Source organism: Euprymna scolopes, chromosome 46 (assembly GCF_053919585.1).
Source record: "Euprymna scolopes isolate OS-2025 chromosome 46, ASM5391958v1, whole genome shotgun sequence".
Classification (NCBI taxonomy): domain Eukaryota; kingdom Metazoa; phylum Mollusca; class Cephalopoda; order Sepiida; family Sepiolidae; genus Euprymna; species Euprymna scolopes.
Genome location: NC_136527.1, coordinates 89932682 through 89959169, shown reverse-complemented (window position 1 = coordinate 89959169; position 26488 = coordinate 89932682). Strand labels below are relative to the sequence as shown.

Here is a 26488-nt window from a genome sequence, read left to right as displayed (position 1 = left end):
AGAAAAGTAATTTATTTCGTTAATGCCGCTAAAACTAATAAGACATTGATAAGTTTGTTTAACGATATTTTGCACTCATAAAAAAGTAATAAAAAAATTTGGAATTCTTACATTTGAAATTGTGTTAGATAATAATTTAATTCGACCTTGAAATTTTTTTTTTTTTTTACATGGGGCTCACCACTTATCAAGGCCCAGGAGCCACTCAGGGATAAGGGTTATTGTGTGTACACTAATCAGTGGGATAGTATCGTAGTAAGTATCGGAGATTTGATAAGGTGTCTTACTTAAGGGGGCGGTTCATCAGGAATTTGTTTGTGTTGGACTTGAAGACATCCAAGTTGAATTCGGAGGGGGGGGGGCAGGCAAGTGGCAGAGAGTTCCACAGCCGTGCAGTTCTAAGAAAGAAGCTTTGTTCATGGAATCTACGTTTTGATTTAGGCACGGATAAAGAGTGGGAAAAATTATTCTTATTCTAACGAACTCTCATTCCTTCTATCATTTCTTCATGTATATTTATGTAAATCAATTGCATTTCTTTCACTGATATATAACGGTATATTTTCATCTTCATTATGCGACCTTTTGTCTTTTCAATTCCTCTACCATTAAATACATCCACCATTACACACATGGGGACGGGGATCGTCTATCACACAGCAGACCATCCTGTTCCCAACAAAGTAAAAAAAAAAAAAATTGGAATTCTTACATTTGAAATTGCGTTAGATAATAATTTAATTCTACCTTGAAATTGGGGTCGTAAGTTACTAGCGTAATATAATTGCATTTTTCGAATTAGGATCCCACGTGGATCATTTGTACATGACTAAATTGGAAAAAAAAAACAAAGTTCGGTTCAAAATCTGTAGACGTAAAAATAATAATAATAAACGGAGATTTAAAGCAATGCGTATTTTATGAAAAAAAAAAAAATCTAAGGTGAAGGTCAAATCGTTGTAGGTTGACGACCTTGAAAAGTGTAAAAAAAAAGATGGCGGTTCAAGGTGAAGGCTGTTAATAGCATCAAGGTCAATATTTGAATGTGTTTCTCTCCACATTGGATATTAATTTAATTTTTAAATTGATTTGAATTGAGATAAATGTTTGACTTGCGATTCATGTCATGTTGATGTTGAATTGTTTTCTGCTGATGCTGTCAGTTTTCAAATGATGTGAGTTGAAATTTATTTTTTAAAAAAATGAGCGAGATGGAAAGGGTTTAATTCCCCCCCTCCCATTTTTTCAGGCATCCTTGGTGTCGCTCAGGAATTTCAAATTCGGTTATTAATGTGTGACTTGATCATATTCCATAGAGCATTTGCCCTAATCTTGGGAGTGAGTAGACAAAAACCTACCGGACAAAAGCATAAACCTATGAAATAAAGATTAAAAAACACTTTTTAAATTCCTTAATTTAACTGTTTTTTTTTTTTACAAGGTGGTCACCACTTATCAAGGCCCAGAAGCCACTCGGGGATAAGGGTTATTGCGTGTACAATACGTTAGTGTTGAGATTTGATAAAGTGTCTTACTTAAGGGGGCGGTTCATCAGGAATTTGTTTTTGTTGGACTTGGGAGTGAGCAGACAAAAACCTACCAAACAAAATCATAAACCTATAAAATAAATAAAGATTAAAAAACACTTTTGAAATTCTATTTTTATTTAATTAGCAATAATGTTTGATATTATTTTTCTTGACAAAATATATCTTTAATTTTAAACAACTATTTTGATACTTTGTAAATAAACTGTATTCTTCTAGATGTTGCCAAGCGAATTTTCATGAAGCTTCAAGTTTTATTTTGTTTATTTTACAAAAATAAAAAAAAATACAACTTATTTGGATGTTATTATGATCCATAAAGTTTAGTTTTACAAATAGTTTCAAAACAATGAAGATTTGTCATCAGTACAAGCAATGGAAAATTAAGTTTGAAAAATATTAAAGGACTTGATTTTGGAATTGGAAATTAAGCACAATTTTTTTATAGCTTTCCTTAATTTAACAATGTTTAATAGTTATCTTTAACGAAGCCAATCCTGCATTCTACCACAACACATTTTTATCGTTTTCTAATTACTATTCTGTTAACATTACCCAACATTTTGCTGCATCGTTTGGGTAAGACTTTGCATGTTTCATCACATACAGGAAGGAATAAGATTGTCACCCTAGAAAAGACAGTATGATTCCATTTCCATTTACTAGTTGACCAGTGGTGTACAAATCCCAAGAGCAATACGAGTCTTCTATCATGTCTGAAAGTGACACAATGTTCAACTAGTGAGATCGGAGATGCGCCGCTGTACAACTCATGCTCTCTACTGATCCAACTTATGACAACAGGACCATTGCCAGCACCCTCAAAATGTATCGCTAGATTGCCATGAGTAACAGGGACATGTTCAGGATGACGAAAACAAAGTTTCTGGTCAAAGTCATGATCTTTCGTGTGCTTTCAAGTGAGGGCCACATCATGCCACCTCATATTGGAAAGTCAACGCTAAAGTGTACCTGAATGTGCTGATCCTAGTGCAATCAAGTGGCTGCTCCGGGTGTGGCAGCAGGACTCTGCACAGGCCCACATCTACAAAGAAACACAGGCTTGGCTTAAGGAGCACTACGACTTTGTACCATTTACTCATTGCCACCTCCTACTTTATTTGGTCATACATCAAGAACATCACAAACATGACCTCCCACAACACCAAAGCCAGTCTTATTACCGTCGCTTGTGGAAAAGACATGCTCCCAGTTCTGGATCCATATCGAGGCGATGATTAAGGCTGAAGACGGCTACATTAAATAGCTCTACTACATAATCAAGAAATTGATTTTTTCAATAAAAGTTTTAAAATAAAACTGTAGTGTTATTTAATATTACAATTAAGTGTGAGATAATTATAACGTTGAACGAACATCACTAAGTATAAGTTAGTGATGATCCGTCAACATGAATCCATAAATGGTCAATTTTTGCCAGCATTCCGTCTATTTTGCAAGAGTCTGGTTTTTATTTCACTCTTTGTTTTACCATCGCACGATTTGACATCTGGATTTGAGTAAAGAGATGTTTGGTCACATTACATTTAAATTTCAGCATTAAGTCTACATTGCAAGAGTCAGTATTTCAAGATTTGTTTTTTTGATTTACAACTAGTTTAGCATCAATAGAAGAATATCTCTTTGTTTTCGACAATGCTCTCTTCAAATTTCTGATTTTGTTATAGCCGGGGATGGAGCATGATACTGGATGTCAGAATTTCACCTGCTATCTCATATATCAAACGATGTGCAATAGTTAAGTTTTTGATTTTACTCTTTTTTCTTCCATGTTTTTTTTTATTTATTTCTCTCAGTTCTGAACCCATATCAAGGTGATGACTGAGGCTGAAGACGGCTACATTGAATATCTCTACTAAATATTCAAGTGACCTGAATGTATTTTTTCAATAAAAGTTTTAAAATAAAGCTGTGGTGTTGTTTTCTTTAGGGTGACACTTTTATCGTTCAACCTTATGATTAAGTATAAGATCGTGATGATCCATCAATGCAAATCCGTAAATGCTAAACTTCTGCCAACATTCAGTCTACGTTGCAAGAGTCTGGTTTTTATTTTACTCTTTTTTTTTTTTACCATCGCACAAAGATGCAATATTATATTTACAAATCAGTATTCTATCTACTAAGTACCCGAAGTCTTTCTTTTCAATTTTCTGTTTTGTTCTAACTAGGGACCTCGTAGACATTCCAGACAAACTGAAATTCTCTGTAAATGCATCGTTCTTACATGTGCTATCATCACTAGAAGAAGGTGCACCATTCCTTGTAAGAGTCAGTATTCAAATAAATCTTATTTTAATTTCGAATATTATGTTATTTGTCAGTTTTTAATGAAATAGAAATCATACCAAGTGTCCTGTCAACCACATGTAAAGTGAACCCAAAGACAAAGAGGATTGAATATCTCTTATTGCCACCTGATTGTATTTGCTTTGATGTCTGGATTTGAGTATAGAGATGTTTGGTCACATTACATTTAAATTTCTGCCAGCATTAAGTTTACATTTCAAGATTTGTTTTTTATTTACTTTTTACAACCAGTTTAGCATCAATATTAGGTGTGCCATTCATTGTAAGAGTCATTATTCAAATAAAATCTTATTTCAGTTTTGAATGTTATGGTATTTTAAATATTTAGTTAGGTTTTAACAAAAGAGGAATCATACCAAGTGTCCTGTCGAGAGCATGTAAAGAGAAACGGAAATAACAAGAGGATAGTGTTTCATTATTCACCCGCTATCTCATACACAAGAGGATAGTGTCTCTTTACTTCATTTGCGATTTCAGAAATTCCAATCAAGACTTTTGAGACTAGAATTAATGAAAAACCATGCAATAAAATTTCTCTGCTATCAACACAAGACAAGACGATTCTTTACTGAACATCTAATATCTTTTCGTTTTCTTCAACTTTCTTATTACTGGGTGTCAGACATTCCAACAGAGACCACATGCAGTTTCATGTTTGGTCACATTACATTTAAATTTCTGCCAGCATTCAGTCTACATTGCAAGAGTCAGTATTTCAAGATTTGTTTTTTACTTTTTTACAACCAGTTTAGCATCAATAGACAAAGGTGCGCCATTTGTTGCAAGAGCCAGTATTCAAATCAAATCTTATTTCAATTTTGAATATTATGGTATTTTAAATATTTGGTCAGGTTTTAAGAAAAGAGGAATCGTACCAAGTGTCCAGTCAACCATATATAAAGAGAAACAAAAAAAAAAACCCAAGAAGATAGTGTCTAGTATGTCTGTTTTCTTCAATTTTCTCAACATTTTGTTGTAACTGAGGATGAGGCATCATACTGGATGTCAGAAATTCACTCGCTATCTCAGGCACAAGACGATAGTGTCTCTTTAGTTCAGTCAGTTTTTAATAAAAGGGGAAATCGTACCAAGTTTGCTGGCAACAAGATGTCTTTGTCGGCATTCAAGTACTCTCTACAGTATCCAATACCTCTTTGTTTTCTTCAATTCTCTCATCATTTTGTTCTCAGCTAGGGATGAAGCATGATACTGGATGTCAGAAATTCACCCGCTATCTCATACACAAGACGAGAGTGTCTAGTAGGCATTCAAGTACTAGCATCCAATTGTTTTCTTCAATTTTTTCAGTTTTGTTCTAGCCGGGGACGGGGCATCATACTGGATGCCAAAAATTTACCTGCTATTTTAGACATTCCAACTGAGACTGTAGGTTTTAATGATAAAATCAGTTTATCATCACAAAGAAAAAGTGCACGGTTCAGTATTTAAATAAAATCTTATTTCAACTTTGAATATATTATATTGTAAATATTTGGTCAAGTTAAAAAAAAGGAATCATTTCAAGTGTCCTGTAAACAGAAAAATGAAAAACACACGCAGATTGTGTCTCTTTAGTAAGCATGTAATATCGCTTTGTTTTCTTCAATTTTTTCATCATTTTGAATATTATTGTATCGTAAATATTTGGTCAAGTTAAAAATAACCCCAATCATTCCAAGTGTCCTGTTAAAAGAAAGGAAAGACGTCTCTTTTTAGTAAACATCGTGTTATTTTCTTATCTTTTTTAGCTAGTGATGGGATAGACATTCACCATCTCTCTCATACATTCCAAAATACGTCACATGTCCTGGCAACCTCATATAAAGAAAGATCTGAATACAAGAAGGTATGAGAATCATGTCAAGTGTTGCAAAAAAAAACAAAACAATGTATAAGAAAACCAAAGACATAATCTTCTTTCACCATTTTTCCCCATCTTACAAATTTTATGCATTTTTATGTCTTGTTTTCTCTGAAAATGCATTGTTCTTACCTGTGGTACCATTCAAATAAAATCTTATTTTAATTTCAAATATTATGGTATTTGGTCAGAAATAGAAATCATGCCAAGTGTCCTATCAACCGCATGTAAAGAGAAATCAAAGACACAAACTGATCGTGTCGAGTCGGCATTCAAGTACTCACTACTGATCATCAAATATCTCATTGTTTTCTTTAATTTTCTTATCTTTTTTTAGATGGTGATGAGACAGACATTTATCCAAGATACATCACAGGTCCTGGGAACCTCATATAAAGAGAAATTTAGACACGAGAGTATACAATGCCTCTCTTTGTTTTTTTTCAATTTTCTTATCATTTGATTCTGAGGATGGAGCAGCTGACATACCAACGTCAAACTGAAATTCTCTGTGGTACTGTCACTAGGAGAAGGTGTAGCGTTTCTTTGCATAAGCTAGTGTTTAAAAAAAAATCTTGTATTAACTTCAAATATTTTAAATATTTGGTCAGGTTTTAATGATAAAGTCAGTTTATCATCACAAAGAAAAGGTGCACCATTCCTTTCAATTTTGAACATTATTGTATTGTAAATATTTGGTCAGGTTTTAATGATAAAGTCAGTTTATCATCACAAAGAAAAGGTGCACCATTCCTTTCAATTTCGAACATTATTGTATTGTAAATATTTGGTCAGGTTTTAATGATAAAGTCAGTTTATCATCACAAAGAAAAGGTGCACCATTCCTTTCAATTTCGAACATTATTGTATTGTAAATATTTGGTCAGGTTTTAATGAAAAAGTCAGTTTATCATCACAAAGAAAAGGTGCACCATTCCTTTCAATTTCGAACATTATTGTATTGTAAATATTTGGTCAGGTTTTAATGATAAAGTTAATTTTTCATCACAAAGAAAAGGTGCACCATTCCTTTCAATTTCGAACATTATTGTATTGTAAATATTTGGTCAGGTTTTAATGATAAAGTTAGTTTATCATCACAAAGAAAAGGTGCACCATTCCTTTCAATTTCGAACATTATTGTATTGTAAATATTTGGTCAGGTTTTAATGATAAAGTCAGTTTATCATCACAAAGAAAAGGTGCACCATTCCTTTCAATTTCGAACATTATTGTATTGTAAATATTTGGTCAGGTTTTAATGATAAAGTTAGTTTATCATCACAAAGAAAAGGTGCACCATTCCTTTCAATTTCGAACATTATTGTATTGTAAATATTTGGTCAGGTTTTAATGATAAAGTCAGTTTATCATCACAAAGAAAAGGTGCATCATTCCTTTCAATTTTGAACATTATTGTATTGTAAATATTTGGTCAGGTTTTAATGATAAAGTCAGTTTATCATCACAAAGAAAAGGTGCACCATTCCTTTCAATTTCGAACATTATTGTATTGTAAATATTTGGTCAGGTTTTAATGATAAAGTTAGTTTATCATCACAAAGAAAAGGTGCACCATTCCTTTCAATTTCGAACATTATTGTATTGTAAATATTTGGTCAGGTTTTAATGATAAAGTCAGTTTATCATCACAAAGAAAAGGTGCACCATTCCTTTCAATTTCGAACATTATTGTATTGTAAATATTTGGTCAGGTTTTAATGATAAAGTTAGTTTATCATCACAAAGAAAAGGTGCACCATTCCTTTCAATTTCGAACATTATTGTATTGTAAATATTTGGTCAGGTTTTAATGATAAAGTCAGTTTATCATCACAAAGAAAAGGTGCACCATTCCTTTCAATTTCGAACATTATTGTATTGTAAATATTTGGTCAGGTTTTAATGATAAAGTTAGTTTATCATCACAAAGAAAAGGTGCACCATTCCTTTCAATTTCGAACATTATTGTATTGTAAATATTTGGTCAGGTTTTAATGATAAAGTCAGTTTATCATCACAAAGAAAAGGTGCACCATTCCTTTCAATTTCAAACATTATTGTATTGTAAATATTTGGTCAGGTTTTAATGATAAAGTCAGTTTATCATCACAAAGAAAAGGTGCAACATTCCTTTCAATTTCGAACATTATTGTATTGTAAATATTTGGTCAGGTTTTAATGATAAAGTCAGTTTATCATCACAAGGAGAACATGCACCATTCCTTGTAAAAGTCAGTATTCAAATAAAATCTTATTTCAATTTCGAATATTATTGTATTGTAAATATTTGGTCAGGTTTTAATAAAAGAGGAATCATTCCAAATGTCCTGTAAAAAGAAACAAAAGACACAAACAGATAGTGTCTTTTTAGTAAGTATCTAAAATCGCTTTATTTTTTTCAATTTTCTCATGATGTTAATTTAGCTGGGGATGGGGCATCATATTGGATATCAGACATTCACTCGCTATTTCAGAAATTTCAACCAAAGCTGTAAATATTTGATCATGTTTTAATAGTAGTAGAATCGTTTCTTGTAAGAGTCATTAGTCAAAGAAAATTTTATTTCAATTTCAAATATGGTATTTCAAATATTTGGTCAGGTTTTAATAAAACAGGAGTCATACCAAGTGTCCTGTCAACCCCATGTAAAGAGAAATGAAAGCCATGACAATAGTGTGTAGTACTCTTTACTGAGCATCCAATATTTCTTGGTTTTCCTCAATTTTCTCATCAATTTCTTCATCATTTTGTTCTAGTTTGGGACGGGGCATCATATTGGATGCCAAAAATTCACCCGCTACCTCAGACATTCCAACCGAGACTGTATGCATTTTCATGTGTCTTTTTAGACTGGAATTCTCTGAAAATGAATTACCGCAAACCATGCAAGAATATGGTTTCTCACCAGTGTGTGTTCTGATGTGTTTTTTTAGACTTCCGTTTTGTGTGAATGCAGCATCACACATTTCACAAGAATATGGTTTCTCCCCAGTGTGTATCCGCATGTGTTTTGTCAAGCTCGAATGCACTGCAAATGCCGACGAGCAGATTTCACAAGAATATGGTTTCTCACCCGTGTGTATGCGCATGTGTTGAGTCAGACGTGCATTAACTGCAAATGACGACCCGCAGACACTGCAAGAGTATGGACGCTCGCCGCTGTGCGTCAACATGTGCGTTTTCAGATGATAATTCTCAGCGAACGATGAACCGCAGACGTTGCAAGAATATGGCCGCTCGCCTGTGTGACTGCGGATGTGTTTTTTTAGATTCGACATCTGCGAGAAAGCTGCATCGCAGACTTCGCATGAATATGGTTTAACGCCCGAGTGTATCCGCAGATGTTTTTTTAAGCTCCCGTTCTGTGAGAACCTCGCTGAACAAATCTCGCAAGCGTAGGGTTTCTCACCAGTGTGAGTTCTCATATGTTTCTTTAAAACGGAATGTGCCGAGAATCTTGCATCGCAGACGTTGCAAGCGTAAGGACGCTCACCAGTGTGAATTCTCATGTGTTCCGTCAGGTATGAATTAACAGCAAACGCCGAACCACAAACGCTGCACGAATATGGTTTCTGTCCAGAATGGATTAGCAAATGGTTTTTCAGGTGACCTCTGTCTGAGAACGCTGACCCACAAACCGTGCAAGAATACGGTCTTTCGCCTGTATGACTTCGAACATGTTTTTTGAGATTAGAGATTTGTGAGAACGCAGCCTGACAGACCTCGCATGAATACGGCTTTTCGCCACTGTGAACTCTCATGTGGCTTGTCAGGTGATACTTTTGCGAGAATGACGTATCGCAGAGATCGCAAGAATATGGTTTCTCACCTGTGTGAGTCCGAAGATGGTTTTTCAGGCGAGAATTCTTCGGAAATGTTGCCCCGCAGAATTCGCAAGTGTGCAGCTTTTTCACCACAGATTTTTTTGTCGGAACGGGTTGTTGAGGGGATGTGGATTCAGATTCTTTGGAAGAAATTGATTCTTCTTCGGTGACCTGCTGCTGCTGCTGCTGCATTTTTGTCTTAAATATTCAAATATTTCAAAATTATCCAAGCTTTATCTTTGGCTCAACAAAGTTGTGAGTCTGCAAATTAAAAAAAACACATCATATAAACAAAAAAAATGTTTCAAAAATTGAGCACTGTTGAAGTAAATACTTAAAGTTTATGCATAAATTTATACTTTTGTATATTAATTTATGTGATTAAATGAAGTAGTCATATATATATATATATATTGCTAATTCCTGCCCTCTGATGAGAAGGAGAGTATTTCTTCGAAACTCCGAGGATTAAGGACTATCCACTTATCTTGTGCTTCCTTTTTTAAAATTAAATATGTTTTTAACTCTTTTTCAAGATGTCTTTTAACATGTTTTATTAATCATTTGTTCATATTATAAGCTCTATTTCCTTTTCGGTTTTATTGAGCTTTTTACATCTGGCTGAGTTTATTTTACTTGTAAATATTAACTCTTTAATATTTATAATATATTTTAAGTTTACCATTTTGATTACCTTAGTAAAGTTATTGTAACTTTTATTTTATATATATATATATATATATTTCATGATTCTTTGAGTGTTAGAGAACTTAAATAATGCAATTATGATCACATAGGGGTCGTCAATCACTGACCATCTCCTTAAAAACCCGTCAGGTGCAGCAAACTTTAGCACAAACTCATTTTCAATCCTGAGCTGTGCTCAATCATTATTCCATTTAAACATCTTGGACTTGTTCACGTTCAGTTGAGAAGGCCTTCTCTCTGTAAACAGAGGGAATGCCTCTTGGGTTTCAGTGTGATTAACCTCTAGGATCTTTGAGTAATATAGCGTCGCTTTATTTTAAGCACTTTCCTCCCCCCACACACACACATAATGGAACACAACACAATTTTATTTTTAATTGTACATATTTTCGATTCCCTTTTTTTAAATCATTCAATACAGCTTTAAGTGAAGAAACCGATCGTCAGCTGACCCTAATTCTAACTCCTCCCTTTTTTCTTCTCTTCTTCGCTTCTTTTACTTTATTTTAAAACGCTTTTAATTATGAATTATAAAAGTTTTCCTCTTTATGATTTTGATATTCATATATATATATATATATATATATATGAACAAATGATTAATAAAATATGTTAAAAGACATCTTGAAAAAGAGTTAAAAACATATTTAATTTTAAAAAAGGAAACACAAGATAAGTGGATAGTCCTTAATCCGCGGAGTTTCGAAGAAATACTCTCCTTCTCATCAGAGGGCAGGAATTAGCAAAATGCAGGATCGGATTTTGCATACAAAAGTATTTAATGAAACTACAAGTAAGTCAAAGATCTTACTTGGTTAAAAAAAAGGGTGAGATAAGGGGAACAGGAGGCAAAAGAAAAATAATAAAAAGATTTCACATGAATGGATAGTCCGGTGAAGGGTAAAAATCCAAAAATGGTAAAATCCAAAACGGTCGAATTTAAAATTGAGCTTTTTATATCTGGCTGAGTTTATTTTACTTGTAAATATTAACTCTTTAATATTTATAATATATTTTAAGTTTGCCATTTTGATTACCTTAGTAAACTTATTGTAACTTTTATTTTATATATATATATATATATATATATATATATATATATATATATATTTAAAGTGATGGTTGTGTAGTTCCAACGAGAGAAAAAAATGTATATTTAAAAGAGTGTAGCCATCAACAATTGTGGGTTTTTTTTAAAGGTTTTCATCATATTTTTATTTTAAAATATTTTTATAACGCGTTTCGAGCTTAGGATGTGCTCTCTTCAGATGTTTTCGTAAAAAGTTTTTCTTTAAAATGGGAGTTTGTAGAGTTATTTTTACCTCCGCTGATACTAAATGTGTTTTTCAGAGTGATGTGTGGTCTCAGACATTCTGACTCCAACTGTAAGTGTTCAAAGTGTCCGGTCAAAGTTATATTCAAAGAGGGGCTTTTGGTCCATTTGGTGAAGGTTTTTGTGTTTTTTTTTAGGGTTCTTTTTAAAGACTTTCTTTCCCTATGTATAGCACACACTCACACACAATCACACACGCATACATATACATTCATGTACATGTACACATGCACACACACAGGCACACACACATAGAAATATATGTAGGAGCATACATATATACATACCCACCTACACATATATCATATAAACTTAATATTTGGATTTGAACAAAACGTCAATATAAAAAGAAAAAATCATTTAAAAAACAAAAAAAAAGATCAAAAAAATTTTTTGCTATCTGTTGTTTGTTAATCCAAAAGAAAATAATATTCATAAAACTTACCTTACAATGATTGTTTTTCCTTGCTTTGAATTTTAATTTTATTAAAGCTTTGTAGGAATTGTCTAATACTAATTCATTTTACTTCCTTTGTAAAACATTTTTCAATCAGTGAGATATTTAGCTTTTTTTTAGTTTAAAGTGAAAGCATTTTTTTTTACCCATGTTCACCCCTCACAAAGCATATCGCCACTTGGACGTAAGTGGTTACTATTTGGGGGTATGTCTAGGAAAGATTAACAAGATAATTGTTTGTTACATTTAAACTTCTGCATATCAGTACAGCTAGGGAAGCAGCCAGCAGAAAAGGAATTCCAAAGTCTAGCTGTTCGAGGGAAGAAACTATTAGAATAAAAAGCTTTCTGGCTTTTAGGGAAAACAACAGTGAAAACATTTTAAAAAAAAAAGATCATTTTTTTCTTACCTTAAATTAATTTTTCACCCACGAAAAAAAAATGGATTGCTGAGAAAATGTAGATTCAGAAACTTTAAAAGAAAATGATTGTTCTCCAGAGGGCTGCTCGTGCATTTTTGTTTAAAAAAACGCTGGCATACTTTGAAACGAGTCAGCAATTATCTGAAAGTAGACAGGACGTTATTTTTTGTTTGATGAAGTTGTCAATCTGTAAAATAGAAGAGATAAACATGAAGCCAATTCTCTTAAAATATTCTTTTTTTTCGTGGAAGACTGAGATTAAGTAGTAAATACGCCCAACAAACCAGATAAACAGCAAAATCCCACCCCTACATTGTAGAGATCCCTAGATGCAGTAAAGCTGTCTACTCAAATAACTTATTCCCTCAAACTGCTAGACTTTGAAATTCCCTTCCAGATCCCTCTTGTTGCTGACTGTAATGACATGCAGAAGTTTTTTGTTTTTTTTTAGACAGTGGTCACCACTTATCATGGCCTGGAAGTCACTCAAGGATAAGGGTTATTGCAAGTACAGTACGTTAGTGTGGAGAGGGCGGTTCATTAGGAACTTGTTAACATTGGACTTGAAGCCATCCAAGTTGTAGTCAGGTGGAAAGCAGGCAGACGGAACAGAGTAGCTCCACATTCCCCAAAGTCCACAAGCTGGGGCCTCACCATCGGATATAGTTTAAGGTCATATCCAGGACCCAGAAAAATTTAAGTTATCAACCAAGAAATCAGTGACCATACTAGCCAACAGGTGGCGCCATCAATAATCTGCAAATGATATTGAGTTTCATTTTATTCGTTTAATCAGCAAAGGATAATCACACAAGTGATTGTCATTTACTAGAGGGAAAAGTCGGTGAATATTTGGGGGGGGGCTATGTAAAAAGGGAAATAACCACACTGACTTAATAATAATGTTTTTTTTTTTTACAAAGGCGTCGCCACTTATCAAGTCCGAGAGGCCACTCAAGGAGAAGGGTTAAAGAGTGTACAGCAGTCAAAAGGACAATATAGTAATTGATAGTAATGAAAATTTTTTTTTTTTTTTTTACACGGTAGTCACCACTTATCAAGGCCCGGAAGCCACTCAGGGATAAGGGTTATTGCAAGTACAGTACGTTAGTGTGGAGATTTGATGAAGTGTTTACTTAAGGGGGGGGGGGGTTCATTAGGAACTTGTTAACGTTGGACTTGAAGCCATCCAAGTTGTAGTCAGGTGGAAAGCAGACAGATGGAACAGAGTTCCACAGGCGTACAATTCTAAGAAAGAAGCTTTGTTCATGGAATCTACGTTTTGATTTAGGCACAGATAAAGAGTGAGGGAAATTTTTCACAGTGGATTCAGCTGGACGGGTGTTTTTCGTGAAAGTATAATGTGAAAAGACATCCTGCTGCCCAACTCCCTATGCCTGCAAATCTGGTCCCAAATAGTAGCTCCTTACAACTATGAGTGCTCGATCCAATCCAAGTCTTCCGCCACAAAAGCTCATTTACTCCAAATCTGAGATTTTAACTCTTCCATAGGAAGTAGGTAAACATGAAAAAAGTAAAATTTTCAGAAAACAAAATTTTTAAACTGTTTTTAACAAAAAACTTGTTTTATATAAAAAGAAAATATTAATAATTTAGGAACTTTTTTTTTTCACACAGGAATCACCACTTATCAAGCCCTGGAGACCACTCGAGGATAAGGGTTAATGGGTATACAATAGTCAATGGGATTATAGTGTACTAATCGTTATTAGTGGAAATTTTGTAAATTGGATTACTTAGGGGGACGGTTCATCAAAAACTTGTTTACGTTGGACTTGAAGACAACCATTTTGTAATCAGCTGGAAAGCTGGAAAACAAAAGAGAGTTCGACAAGCATGCAGTTCTAAGAAAGAAGCTTTGTTCATGGAATTTACCTTTAGGTTTAGACACAGATAAAGAGTGGGGGGAATTATTGATAGTGGTTTAAATAAGTTTTCATGCAGGGAGTGAAAGAAAGAAAGTATGTGTGACAGAGAGAGAAAGTGATGGTGATAGATAGATGGATAGATAGAGAGAGTGATTGAAAGAGTGATAGAGAGAGAGAGAGAGAGAGAGAGAGAGAGAGAGAGAGAGATCACTTTCAAAGTTTACATACACGTTACAAATTATATTTTGTTCTCATTTAAAATTCATAAAAGGGAAATAAGTTTCTAGAGAGAGAAAGCATGAGAGAGAGAGAGAGAGAGAAATTGAGTGATGCCATCAGTTAGAACCGAAAGCAAAACTGTAGCATTCAAAGCTGGTGACGTTACCACTATGAACTGGTTGAAAATTAAAAATAAACTAAGATGAATGTACAAAATGTATAACGATTTTTTTTTCAATTTTGACCCCTTAAAAACTATTTTAATGGTTAAAGACCCATAAAAGAACGGTCTGTAAAAATCCAACTATTTGAGGCCCCTAGCGCCGCTCCGCAACTTTTAGTTTCAGAGGAGATAGAGTTTGAAAATATGGAGACAGACCGACATACAACCTTTCATATATTAGAATATCAAATATTAATTTAATAGTAAGAATTGCTGTTTTCTGGATTTCTATATTTTTATTTTGTAGCTTCATTATTATTATTAGGTTATATTGAAGCTCCCACAATAGCTACAAAAATTTATCGACTAGTTGTGTCTATTTTTCCAAACAATGGGAGAGCAAAGTAATCCACCGTATTAATGTGTTGTCCGAGTTTTTTTTATGATTATGCATAAACACATGAAAATATCTCAGAATCTAAGTGTAGTATCTTCTTATGGGGCACTTCATTTTTTGGTCTCGGTTAATGGATGAGAAATCCTTCATGACTGACACATTTTTTTTATTTTTGTTACTAACCAGAGTGCCCTTTTTTAGGTAGCTGGTTTCCCTCACACTAAAACCCGACCTTGTGTCTAACTCTGCCCTTGTGGGGAGGCAAATAAAAAAAAAAAAAAAAATATTGAGGCTTTAGTCAAAAACAATTTTCTTTACTTTGTTAACTTATTTGTGACCTATTTGCGTTTTAAAAACCAAATTATTAGAAGTCATAAACCTTAAAAAAATTTTTTTGATCTTAAGAAAGTAGACATATTTTATCAGTAACAAAAAAATTTTTTAATTTATTGTTGCTTTATTTTTTTTTTTTTTCATGATTCTGTGGTTTTTAATTGTTATACTCGCCTGGATATTTTGAGAGAGTTACTTGCCCTTTATTTACTTAATAAATATTTATTAAATATTTAAACAAAATATTCAAATGTTTGAAAAATAAAATAAATAATAATAATAAAATGGCTACTTTCTCAATACCGATATCTATGGAAACTAAGATATATATTAAATATCAGGTTTTTCTTGTGTCTAACTCTGCCCTTGTGGGGAGCCAAGTAAAAAACAAAGAACAAATATTGAGACTTTAGTAAAAAAACAATTTATTTTTTTGCTTTATTAACTTATTTGTGACCTATTTAGGTAATTCCATCTCAAATCATCCAGAAAAAACATCTTTGACACCTTTACCTCTCAGATTTTTTCCAAACTCTCACCATATGTTGGTATCATAAAAACTAGGGACTCCTGAAAATTTGAGCTTTTAACTCTAAGCGATTCCAGAAATATCACAATTTTGGTATTTTATGTATATCGCGTCGAGGCGCATATTTGCAAAATTATGAAATTATGTTTTTGGCATAAATCAATTTCTAGACTCGGTAGAACCTTGAAAATTTGCATGGACAATGTTTTTCACACAAAGAATCCAAAAATCACATTTAAAACCTCTGAAAATGAACTGTTTCTGAATTATTGAACTTTTAAGCCTAGATTTGGGTATTAATCTAAGGCGACCCAAAAAAACATGTGGCACTATTGGAAATTGAATTTTTTTTGTTCCTAGACATTCTTGATAGTCTGAACTTAAATTCCTCCAAAAAAGGTGTTTCGTTCTTTCCTCGTTAGCTCACAATCGAACCTCAATGTTTCTTCTCTCTACGACATTTTATGGGCTACTTGTAAGCGTGACACCCTGTATTTTAATTCATGCAGATTTATTATCATTAGTATTATTATTATTATTATTTTTATTTTTATTATTTTATTATTATATTATTTTTTCATTATTATTATTATTATCATTATTATTATTATTATATTATTTTATTATTTTTATTATTATTATTATATTATTTTATTATTATTATATTATTTTATTATTATTATTATTATTATTTTTATTATTTTTATTATTATTATTCTTATTATTATTATTATCATTATTATTATTTTATTATTATCATTATTATTATTATTATCATTATTATTATTATTATTATTATTATTATTTATTATTATTATTAATTATTATTTATTATTATTATTAATTATTATTTATTATTTATTATTAATTATTATTTATTATTATTATTTATTATTAATTATTATTTATTATTATTATTATTTATTATTATTATTATTAATTATTATTATTTATTATTATTATTATTAATTATTATTATTATTATTTATTATTATTTATTATTATTATTATAGCGGTAATTCTCTACTGATTATTATCCAATAATTTCAAAAGTTATAAAAAAATATGAGTTGGGTACCATCTGCTGGAATCGAAACCAGAACATTTAGAATTCCAGCCTTAGTCGTTACTGTCTGAGCTACCTAGAAATGGATACAAAAGGTTAAAAATTAAGCCATGTTTTAGCTTAATTTTACAGGAATAATGTTTTATCCGACTAATCCTACAAACATCAACTGTTTTGTTTTCAATTTTGATCCCCTAGCAGCAATTTTTGCCCGATGCGATCCAAACCGAAAGGGTGGCCCACTTGATCTCTCTCAGCTTTCTCTTAATGACCAACTGACACCACAAGACAAAATGCAATTCTTTTCCCACCAAGATGGCGCTATATGCCACACGTCTTTCTGGGCTTTTTTTTTTAAGTGGGCCACCCTGTATGTTTGTTTTATGACCACTTTTTCTTTGTTATCCGTTGTAAAACAAACCTGTTTAATTTATTTTAATTGCTAGAGTGGAGTGATGCAAAATTAGGTTGGTTGTTTTGTTTTACGACATATCAACCCTTTTCAGGTTATTTAATGCCGAATCTGGTGATTTTGAAGAACAATTTTTTAATATAGTATATTTGTTTTTTAACCCATAGTTGGGACCCTAACAGGTACTACCACTCCAGGTCAGAGTGGACCTGGGAGCAATGGCAATTAAAGGGTGGCTCCACACTCCCTAGGGCCTGCAAGCTGGGGCCTCACCATCAGATATAGTTTAAGGTCATATCCAGGACCGTGATGCAAAATTAGATAATTTAACAAATTTTACCATATTTTTTGGACGAAATGTAAAAAACTGACTTGCTTCTTACGTTTATGAATTTATTATTTATTTTTTTTTTACTCACATTCACCCTAACAAGATATCTCACCATTTGGACATAAGGAACTACTTGATTATTATTATCCAATATATAGTAATAGTTTCAAAAGTTATAAAATAAATATGAGTTGGGTACCATCTGCTGAAATTGAAACCAGAACATTTAAAACTCCAGCCTAAATCGTTATTTTTCTATCCAGAGTCGTTACCATTTGAGCTACCTAGAGATGGATACAAAAGGTTAAAAATTAAGCCATTTTTGAGCTATGAATGTTTAATTTTGCAGGAATAATGTTTTATCTCATTAATCCTGCCAACATCAATTGTTTTGTTTTCAATTTTAACCCCCTAGCAGCAATTTTTGCCAGATGCAATCCAAATCGGAAGTGCGCTACAAGTTCAAATTCCCTTTATACCAAATTTCAAATCTGTAGACCAAATATTCAGAGAGGAGTTTGGTAAAGAGTTTTTGCACTCACACACCAACAAGATCACTTTTATAAATACTCGCAGGCTGCCCGGCGTTGCCCAATCATAAAATATGCATAAATATTATATTTACATTAACGCAGAATTTTTATTTATTAGAAATAGAAATAACGTAGGTATTAGTTGGTTGGTTAGTTGTTTTGTTTTACGGCATATCAACCCTTTTCAGGTTATTTAATGCCGAATCTGGTGACTTTGAAGAACGATTTTTTAATATAGTATATTTGTTTTTTAAGTCGTATTCTATTTAACCCATAGTTGGGACTCTAACAGGTACTACCACTCCGGGTCAGAGTGGACCTGGGAGCAATGGCAATTAAAGGGTGGCTCCACACTCCCTAAGGCCTGCAAGCTGGGGCCTCACCATCGGATATAGTTTAAGGTCATATCCAGGACCACGTAGGTATTAAACATAATGTTAAATTCCTTTAAAAAAATAAAGTAGAAAATGAAAAAAAACTAAGACATATTCATACGAGTATCATGTTTTTTTTTTTTTTAAACAGTTCACTTCTTGTATATAAAAAATATGCTGAGATTGAAACGAAAACCTAAAGACAGTGAACCAAGCACGGTAACCATTTGGCCAGCATGACATGTTCTTTAAAAAGTGTTTTCAAATTGACTTATACTTAACATAAGGAAGCTGTGATGTGAACCATACATGCATGTGCAATTGTGAAACAGTTTAAAAACAGAGAAAAATTCAAGTCTCACATAATTTTTCAATTTGAACCTCTTAGAAGCTCTTCTTTTTTGGATGAAAACTGATTAAAAAGTTTTCCAGATGTCTGAATAACCTATATACCAAATTTCAAGTCTGTAGATAAAAAAGTTGAGTATATAGGTTGAGAAATGTGCTTACACACATTCTCACGTTCATAGAATAATAGCAGTTCAGCACGGCTTTTCACGGGCCCTATGTACTGTTCATAACTTAATGTGCATATTTATATATTAAAAAGTTTGACTCATGTCCAGATAGCCTACATCTAAAATTTCAATTGCTTAAACCCAAAATTGGCTGAGGAGTTTGGTATAGTCTGCAAAGGTCAACTCTGTAAACTTTGACCAAAATTTCGCCCAAAAACTGATTAAAAATCTTGCTGCATGTCTGAATACTCTATATGTAAATTTTCAAATGTTTAGACCCAAAATTGGCTGAATAGTTTGCTAGAGACCGCAAACGTCAAATCTTTTGAAGTTTGACTCCTTGGTAGCCAAATTTTTGGCCAAAAAACGATTAAAAAGCTTGCCCTCTGTCTGAATACACTTTAAGTACAATTTCAAATGTTTAGACCAAAAATTGGCTGAGAGGTCAAATTTTTTTAACTCTGACCCAATTTTAATCCCCTTAACATTTATTGTCTTGAGCTCAAAACAAATTAAAAGTTTGATCTATGTCCAAGGAACCTACATCTAAAATTTCAAGTGTTTAACCCCTAAACTGGTGGAGGAGTTTGGTAGAGTTTACAAGGTCAAATCGTTGAATTTTAACCCCTTGACAGCCAAATTTCTGTCCGAAAACCGATTAAAAAGATTTTCCCAAATCTCAATACCCGTTATGTCAAATCTGGAGTCTGTAGATTGAAAATTGACAGAGTAATTTGGTAGGGAAATGTACATACACAGACAATTTCACTTTTATAAATATATAGATAAGATAGATCAAAATTCAAATATTAAATAGATGCAACAATTCTCAAATTAAGTCGGAAAAAAAATCGAGTCAAGCATGAAATTCAATGAAATAAGGGGAGAAAACTCAATTCGGAGTTTTAAGGTAAAAAAATCAGCCTTATGTTCAATTCATTTTACTAGTAAAATCGCTAAAAATCATAAATTTTGAATTAAAAAAACAGCTTGATTGATTTATGTGATTTTTGGAATATGACATCTTTGTTCTGTAACGAGTATATACAACATACAGAATTTTTTGTGTTTTATTTACTTTTGATTGCCGCCATAAATACTGATTTTAATAAATACCAAGTTTTCTGTATTTTTATAATTCATATTTTAGTAAGTGTAATTCTAAATAAGCACCCAACATTATTACTTGAAAAGCCATTCTTAATATGGGGAGGGGGCTTTTCTTCTACACATTTTGTACTTTCACCAAATAAACAAAAGATACCATAGGTCCAATTTAAAATGAAGTGAAGTGGAGACATCATAAAGATTACCCTTAAATTGTTAGGTGAAAGTACAGAATAGTTAACTGCCGTCTCGCCATGTTAAGAATGGCTTTCTAAATATGAGGTGCCTTCAATACATTTCCAGACTTTTTTGTACAGGCATTTAAAATTGTTGTTGACTCTTAAAAATTCAGTAGGTTATTGCTATACATCTTATTAGATGGCTGACCAATTTTTATTATTTCTGGTTTAAATGAACAGCTACAGCAGGAATTGGAATACACCCTACTAAAGCCCGATTGTCACAGTTGTTGAATTTCAAAAATGCAATCTGGACGTGAGGACACTTTAGAAGAATGATATGCAATAAAATTCTGTTTTAAACTTGGAAAAAAAATGCCACAGAAACGTATGGAATGCTTCAGACTGCTTTTGGACCATCTTGCATGAATAGAGTATCAGTTTTTGAGTGGCATAAGAGATTCAAGGAAGTCAGGGATGATGAGAGGTGTGAGAGGAGTAGGGAAGTCAGAACACCAGAGTTGATTGGCCAAATAAAGAATTTCATAGATAAGGATTGCTGTGTGCCTATAGAGACAATAAGTGCACAGTTTGATGTCAGTGTGGGAACTGTACACACAATTATTTGTGAGGAACTGATGATGCGGAAGATTTGCGCAAAGTTTGTCCCAAGGGTGTTCAGAGGAGATTACAGACTATTTGACCGAGATGAGGATCAAAACAATTCCTCACTCTACCTTGCTTCCTGTGACTTTTGCTCATTCCCTAAGTTCAAGGAAAACCTTAGTGGCCGTCATTAACATTTATAGCAGGAATTGGAATACAGCCTACTAAAGCCTGATTGTCACACCTGGTGAATTTCAAAAATGGAATCTGGACGTGAGGACAATTTTAGAAAAATGATATGCAATAAAATTGTTTTAAACTTGAAAAAAAAAATGGAATTCTTCAGACTGCTTTAGGACCATCTTGCATGATATGAGCATTAGTTTTTGATGAAATTCTTTATCTATATAAAAGCCAAGTACGTCCAAGGATGGAATACTGTTGCCATATCTGGAAAGGAGCTGTTAAAAACAGTCTATCCTGCCTTGACAGAGTACAAAATAGACTTTGTGGCTTAGTGGGGGATGCTCTTTTCTCTACCCTGCAACCTCTCTCCCACAGAAGAGACGTTGCGAGCCTATCCTTGTTTTATCGTTATTTCCATGGCAGGTGCTCGTCTGAACTCCAATCTCTGGTCCCCCCTCGCCAATCTTTCATGAAAAACACCCGTCTAGCTGAATCCACTGTGAAAAATTTCCCCCACTCTATATCTGTGCCTAAATCAAAACGCGGATTCCATGAACAAAGCTTCTTTCACGCCTGTGGAACTCTGTTCCGTCTGCCTGCTTCCCACCGGACTACAACTTGGATGTCTTCAAGTCCAATGTTAACAAATTCCTAATGAACCGCCCCCTTTAGTAAACACTTCATCAAATCTCCACACTAACGTAATGTACTTGCAATAACCCTTATCCCTGAGTGGCTTCCGGGCCTTGATAAGTGGTGATCATTGTGTAAAAAAAAAAAAAAAAAAAAAAAAAAAGAGTGGCATAAGATACTCATGGAAGGCAGGGAGTCTGAGGAATGATGAGAGGTGTGAGAGGAGTGAAGAAGTCGGAACACCAGAGATGATTGGCCAAATAAAGAATTTCATGGATAAGGACCGTCGTGTATCTATAGCGACTATAAGTGCACAGTTTGATGTCAGTGTGGGAACTGTACACATAATTATTCGTGAGGAACTGAAGATGTGGAGGATTTGCGGGAAGTTTGTTCCAAGGCTACTCCATTCTTGTCACAGACTATTTGATCAAGATAAGCATCAAGGCAGTTCCTCACCCTCCCTACTGTCTAGAGCTTGCTCCCTGTGACTTTTGGTTATTCCCTAAGGAAAACCTTACAGATTGTTATTATGAGGCAATTGAAGAGATCAAAGAAGCTGCGACAAGGGCTATTGACACGTTCACACAAGAGAACTTCCATTGGGCCTTCCAGAAGTTGTTTGAATGATACAAGTGCATTGCAGCCAGAGGAGATTACTTCGAAGAGGACTAAAGTTTCATGTGTGTACTATCAATAAAAGTGCTCATATGAAAAAGTCTGGAAACTTATTGAAGGCACCTTGTAATGACATTATTGTTTCTGCACAGTCAATATTCTGCATAAATATCAGGAAAAAGACTTCATTTTTTAATATTTTTTTTTCCTATTTGAAATTAGAAATGAAAACTGGATGACATCCAGCAATTTGGAATCTGAACTCTTTGTTCTAAGGGAGGTAACTATTTTACTAAAAAAAAAAAATGATTTTTCCAACTCCTTCATTTAATGTAACGAAGTTTGGTATTCATGCACTTATTGCACTGTACAGAAATTGTGAGAAAAGAAAAAAAAAAAGAAAAAAGAACATTGCTTACGTGGTGGCGTCGGCCTCGAGGGCGGAATTCTAATCTGATTGGTTGAGAGGATGAGTCTCTTATAGACTTGGAGGAGTAGTGGGAGGCACAATTCTTCTGTTATAAAAGAATTGTGTCTCTGACTAGTGGTCAGTAGAGTTAATGACTTACTGGTGAACGGTTGACACAACTTAGTTACTCGCCGTACTACAATACTTGTTACTCGACCCAGTAGGTGGGGGGGGGCGCATAGGGCATCCTTTGCAACCCCTCGAAGCTTACGCTATCACTGGGTAATCTACTTTACCCTCTAAATAGTCTTTTTTTTCCACAAAATAACATTATTCAGAAAACCATTCTTAACATGGGGGTAGAGTGTTTTGTAACTATTCTGTACTTTCACCTAACAATTTAATTTCAAGAAAGATATTGTAAAACTTAAAAATACTGTTAAAAATAATAGCACGAATTAAAAAATTCAAAATAAGAAATTAAAAAAAATGGTGATAGAAACCCACCCAATTACTGTAACGGTAACGTTTATTGGGTGGGTTTCTACCACCATTTTGTTTTATTTCTTATTTTTAAGTCTTTGTCGAGTCTTCAATGCCATCATGGCCATCTTTTCTTGTTTACCGGCATTAACATTACTTGTTTTCCGAACCGAATAAACATTTTACACTAAAAACTTATTCAGGTCGAAAAGTAACTTGGGGTTTGTATTACTGTACACATAGATTCGAAAAAGTTGTCAAAAAACAAATATATAACAAATAAATGTTATCAAAGGCAAGATAAGTTACTTTTCTACCTAACTGGATATATTTTTCGTATTTTTATTCAATGTAACATGTTTATTCAGCTCGAAAAATATACAGTGTTTACCGATGTATTGGAAAATTCAAGATGGCGCCTCACTCCCTCTTAAACACAGTAAGTTTGGGAAAAGGTGTTATAAATAAAAATCTAGAAACATACTATTAAAAACCCGCCGAATATATGTCAAGCTATGTCACGGTAACATATATTGAGCGAGTTTTTAACAGTATTTTATCCAGTTTTTTATTTATAACACCTTTTCCCAAACTTACCGTGTTAAAGAGGGAGTCAGACGCCAGCTTGAATTTTCCAATAAATCGGTAAACACTGTATGTTTTCGAGCTGAATAAACATGTTACATTGAATAAAAACACGAAAAATATATCCAGTTTATTTGTTATATATTTGTTTTTGACAACTTTTTCGAATCTATGTGTACAATAATACAAACCCTGTTATTATTTAAAAAGCGATTCTTAACATGGGGAAGGTGTTTTGTAACTATTCTATACTTCAACCTTACAAATGAATTGAAAAAAAAAAAACATATCATAAAACTTTAATTAAACTTGGAAATACGATTTAAAAAATAGCGCGGATCACTAAGTGCACTAGCACGTTTTTTTTTTTTTTTTTTTTTTTTTACTTTTTTCATACCTCTGTGGATTGTAATAAAAACCAGTTTCATTTTTTTTCTAAAAAAATGAGTTAAGATTCCGAATTGCTACACAGCAATTGTTTGAAATCATTTTTTTTTTTTAAAACAAAATTAACTTACGACGAAATTATACTTACGTTTCTTTGAAATATATGCATATGTTGTATATACACCTCTGATCTGTGTTTTCTTTGAAGAAGAAAATAAGGAAACGATAAATTATTTAAAAAAAAAAAACTCAAACCATTTAAGAATTCAACTTCTTTTCAATTCGAGTAACTTAATTCGTTTTCCTTTCGAAACTAAAAAAAAAGATGGCGTCGTCAAGGGAGATAACTCATGGTTTTACTTGACAAAACAATGGCGAATTCTCCGTTTTTTTTTTGTTTTTTTTTTTAAATCTTCGGTTTTATTGTAGATTCTCCCTCTACAAAATCACTTCCTTAAAAAAAAAACTGAGATTTTATTTTTTTTAGGCGGTCACATGTGAACGTACTGAAAAACTTAGCAAAAAACAATAATGGTACTCATGCGTGAGCGTGCGCTTATTGATCCGTGCTGAAATAATTACCTTATTATTTTGAAAACCATTCTTAACATGGGGACGCGATGGTGTTTTGTGTACGTATTCTGTACTTTCACATAACAATTTAATAAAAACAGACATCGTAAAACTTTAAATCAAACTAGAAAATACTATTTGGTGCCAATGCAGAGAGTGATCTGATCTGCCTGCGCTATTTTTTAAATCGTATTTCCACGTTTAATTAAAGTTGTATGATATGTTTTTTTATTCAATTGTAAGGTTAAAGTACAGAATAGGTCCAAAACACCCCCTCCCCATGTTAAGAATGGCTTTTTAAATAATAACGTTATTATTTCAGCACGGATCACTCTCTGCATGAGTACCTAATATTTTAAAAAGCACCAAAATAATAAACAAAGGGGTTGTATTACTGTATACATAGATTCGAAAAAGTTGTCAAAAAACAAATATATAACAAATAAATGCTATCAAAGGCAAGATAAGTTACTTTTCTACAAAACTGGATATATTTTTTGTGTTTTTATTCAATGTAACATGTTTATTCAGCTCGAAAAACATACAGTGTTTATTGGAAAATTTAAGATGGCGTCTGACTCTCTTTACCACGGTAAGGTTGGGAAAATGTGTTATAAATAATTAAAAAAAACTGGATAAAATACTGTTAAAAACCTGCTCAATATATGTTACCGTGACATATGTTGACATACATTCGGCGGGTTTGTAATAGTATTTTGCCTAGATTTTTATTTATAACACCTTTTCCCAAACTTACTGTGTTAAAGAGGGAGTGAGGCGCCATCTTGAATTTTCCAATACATCGGTAAACACTGTATGTTTTTCGAGCAGAATAAACATGCTACATTGAATAAAAACACTAAAAACATATCCAGTTTGGCAGAAAAGTAACTTAACTTGACTTTGATAACATTTATTTGTTATATATTTGTTTTTTGACAACTTTTTCGAATCTATGTGTACAGTAATACAAACCCATAAACAAATAAGTAAATTAAAAAAAAATGCATTGTTTTTTTAAATATAGAGTGGAGTACCAATTTCAGGCAACTAGACGTAAATGATTAATTCCATGTTTTTTTTTTTTTTTTTTACTTAATGACAACTAATAATATATTTGGTACTAGTGCACTTATTGATCCGTATTGAAATAATAACGTTACTATTTAAAAAGCCATTCTTAACATGGGGCGGGGAGGGTGTTTTGTACCTATTCTATACTTTAACCTTACAATTGAATAAAAAAAAACATATAAAACATTAATTAAACTTGGAAATACAATTTAAAAAATAGCGCGGATCAGTAAGTGCACTAGCACCATATATTTGATTCCTAAGCATGTTAATAAATATTAAACAATAACTTTATACATTTAAAAATAAGGTGCTTCTACAGAATTGGGACGACATTTTGTAGTCGATAAATGGAGTTTTCAGATAAAAACAAAACAAAAAACAAACAAAAAAACAAT

General features: G+C 32.8%; 2 protein-coding genes across 4 annotated transcripts in view; one reads left to right on the top strand and one right to left on the bottom strand.

Annotated features, from left to right (window-relative positions):
* The window catches only part of LOC145270179 (uncharacterized), a 179457-nt gene that overhangs the window by 53005 nt on the left and 99964 nt on the right, over positions 1-26488 (top strand). The gene's annotated exons all lie outside the window — the stretch shown is intronic.
* On the bottom strand, positions 1647-24781 carry LOC145270369 (uncharacterized). Of its 3 annotated transcripts, none has more exons than XM_080126017.1 (3): positions 24592-24781; positions 12475-12673; positions 1647-9828 (listed from the first exon to the last, which is right to left on the bottom strand). In XM_080126017.1, exon 3 carries the CDS (start codon positions 9757-9759, stop codon positions 8431-8433), a length of 1329 nt encoding a protein of 442 aa, XP_079982143.1. In that variant the 5' UTR covers positions 9760-9828; positions 12475-12673; positions 24592-24781; the 3' UTR covers positions 1647-8430. The 3 variants fall into 3 exon arrangements, with proteins under 3 accessions (XP_079982143.1, XP_079982144.1, XP_079982145.1); XM_080126018.1 differs by having other exon boundaries at positions 12475-12627; XM_080126019.1 differs by lacking the exon at positions 12475-12673.

Excerpts from the sequence above, each read along its gene's own strand:
- LOC145270369 (XM_080126017.1), bottom strand. The coding sequence starts at position 9,759 with ATGCAGCAGCAGCAGCAGCAGGTCACCGAAGAAGAATCAATTTCTTCC.